At 37.1% G+C, this 1,974-nt stretch overlaps 1 protein-coding gene across 1 annotated transcript; it reads right to left on the reverse strand.

Annotated features, from left to right (window-relative positions):
- Positions 1–241: 241 nt before the first annotated feature.
- Positions 242–1,586, reverse strand: LOC143625293 (epi-neemfruitin B 7-O-acetyltransferse L7AT-like). The gene is made up of 2 exons (XM_077095669.1): positions 944–1,586; positions 242–900 (listed from the first exon to the last, which is right to left on the reverse strand). Exons 1-2 carry the CDS (start codon positions 1,584–1,586, stop codon positions 242–244), a joined length of 1,302 nt encoding a protein of 433 aa, XP_076951784.1.
- Between the last annotated feature and the right edge of the window lie 388 nt (positions 1,587–1,974).

The following is a 1,974-nucleotide window of genomic DNA, read 5'->3' on the forward strand; positions in this document are numbered from 1 at the left end:
TTCTTGATCAACTAATATTCTCAATCAAATATGCTCCACTTCGTAACAAACTTTGATTAAATGAAAAGGCAATACCAACTGACAGTCATATGTCTGCGCCCCTTAGGCATGTTGTGACGACAGGAAAATAGAAACCTAAGCTTAAAAGACGGGTAAAATAAGCAAACGAACGTGTAAATTTATTTGCCACAATATAAAGTACTAACAACCAAGACGTTGGTTTTTAAGACAGATCTCTAACTCATATGACATGATCATTTGATAGCGGACTTGGATCCACCGAAGCATACGCTAGTAGCTCCGGATTGCACTGTAGAATCTTCAGTTCTTCTTCATCCAAAGTCACCCATGCTTCAACTCCCTCGCCACATTTTGTATCCATTAGAGTCACTAAATTGAAGAACCCCTTGAATCCTTTACCTATGAGGCCAGACACCCAACTTGGCTTTCCCCAACCAAAATCAATATCATTGAAACCCATCTTACACCAACTTGTAAAAATATAATATTCTGTTGGCCCTACCGAGCCGATTTCTCCCATTTGTTGAAGTAACTTATGCATTGCGACGTACCATTCATCACCCTGTGCTTCGTTTACAAACTCATCGTTGACTTTTACAATGCTATCATGCACCTTGTTCACCAAGCTATGCAATGTGGTTTCGTCGTTATCTTTGCACACTGCACTTGAGACCCTCATCATGTTACCAATCAAGTCTTTTGACGTCTTTGTTGGAAGTTTTTTACGAAGATTCAGAGAGTGGTTTAGCCAAGTAGTTTTCTGGATACCATATGCTTCTTTAGATGCTGCTATTGTACACTTCCATAACAAAGCAGATACCACCTCAACTCGTGTTGGTTGTTGCACTCCATTTCTACTAGCCGCAACTTTTAAAGCAGCTATGGAATCCGAACCAAATACGAATCTTTTTGTGATACAAGCCTTCCTTTAGCACTGTTTGATAGCTAACCTGGAATATGTCTCTAAGCCGCAAGCTCTCAGCAGGAAAAACTAATGGAGAAATTATCTTTGGATAAGTAACTTCTTCACTTTTGGAAGCCATGTTAGCCCATCCTTTTAGAAAAGTGTAGAGTGCAGCCCCATCAAGGATCTTGTGTGAAACACACAACCCGACAGCGATTCCACCACATTTGAAAATGTTCACTTTAACATTTGTGACACGAGAACCCACACTAGATTGATCAAAACTAGGTTCTAATGGCAAGAACCTGTTAATCAATCCAAGGTCAGGTTTGTGCAAAAAGCCATCAAGACGACCATGAACCAAAACTAAGACATAGTTAGCACCAACGTCGTTACATTCAATTGAATCGCCCTTAAGTGTTCCTGCAAGTGGGTAAAACTGAGTCAAGGTTTCAGATAGTGATTTCTTTAGAACCAATGACCTTTGTAGTGCTTGGAATATGTTATTGTCATTGTCATTGTGATTAGGGTAGTAAAAAACGATTGGTACGTAAGGATATCCAACAAGATAATCTAGGAGAGAAAGATTATATGTTCTCAAGTGGTGCGGTGTTGGGGACGATGGTTTAATGCTCTCTTCGGAAATGATTTCAACTTCCATAGCGTAAGTTAAATGACAGGTTAGTGTTATGGGATGTGTCTAGAAAAGAAGGCAATTGCAATAACTATGCACTTCAAAGTTCCTTTTATAGTTCAATTCGGATATATATTATATTTCTTAAGATTCGATTTCAGTGATTATGATCAACTAAATGGTTCCGATCAAAACTTATGATACTAAAAAGTTGTAACTTCAAAATAAAAGAAAACAAAACGAACAACCATAATATATTTTTCTATGATTTTAATCTATAAAATTGATCATGTTTCTCATTTAAAATAAGCACATGTTAGATGATTGAAAAAATGATATGTTGATATTTTAAAGATGATCAAATTTGACTTTGTTTACTGAGAAATCCTATTCCAAAAATTTCTACATAAATCCC

This window comes from Bidens hawaiensis, unplaced genomic scaffold, assembly GCF_021521415.1.
Source record: "Bidens hawaiensis isolate Kalapana, Puna unplaced genomic scaffold, B.hawaiensis_p1.1 tig00004101_1, whole genome shotgun sequence".
Lineage (NCBI taxonomy): Eukaryota > Viridiplantae > Streptophyta > Magnoliopsida > Asterales > Asteraceae > Bidens > Bidens hawaiensis.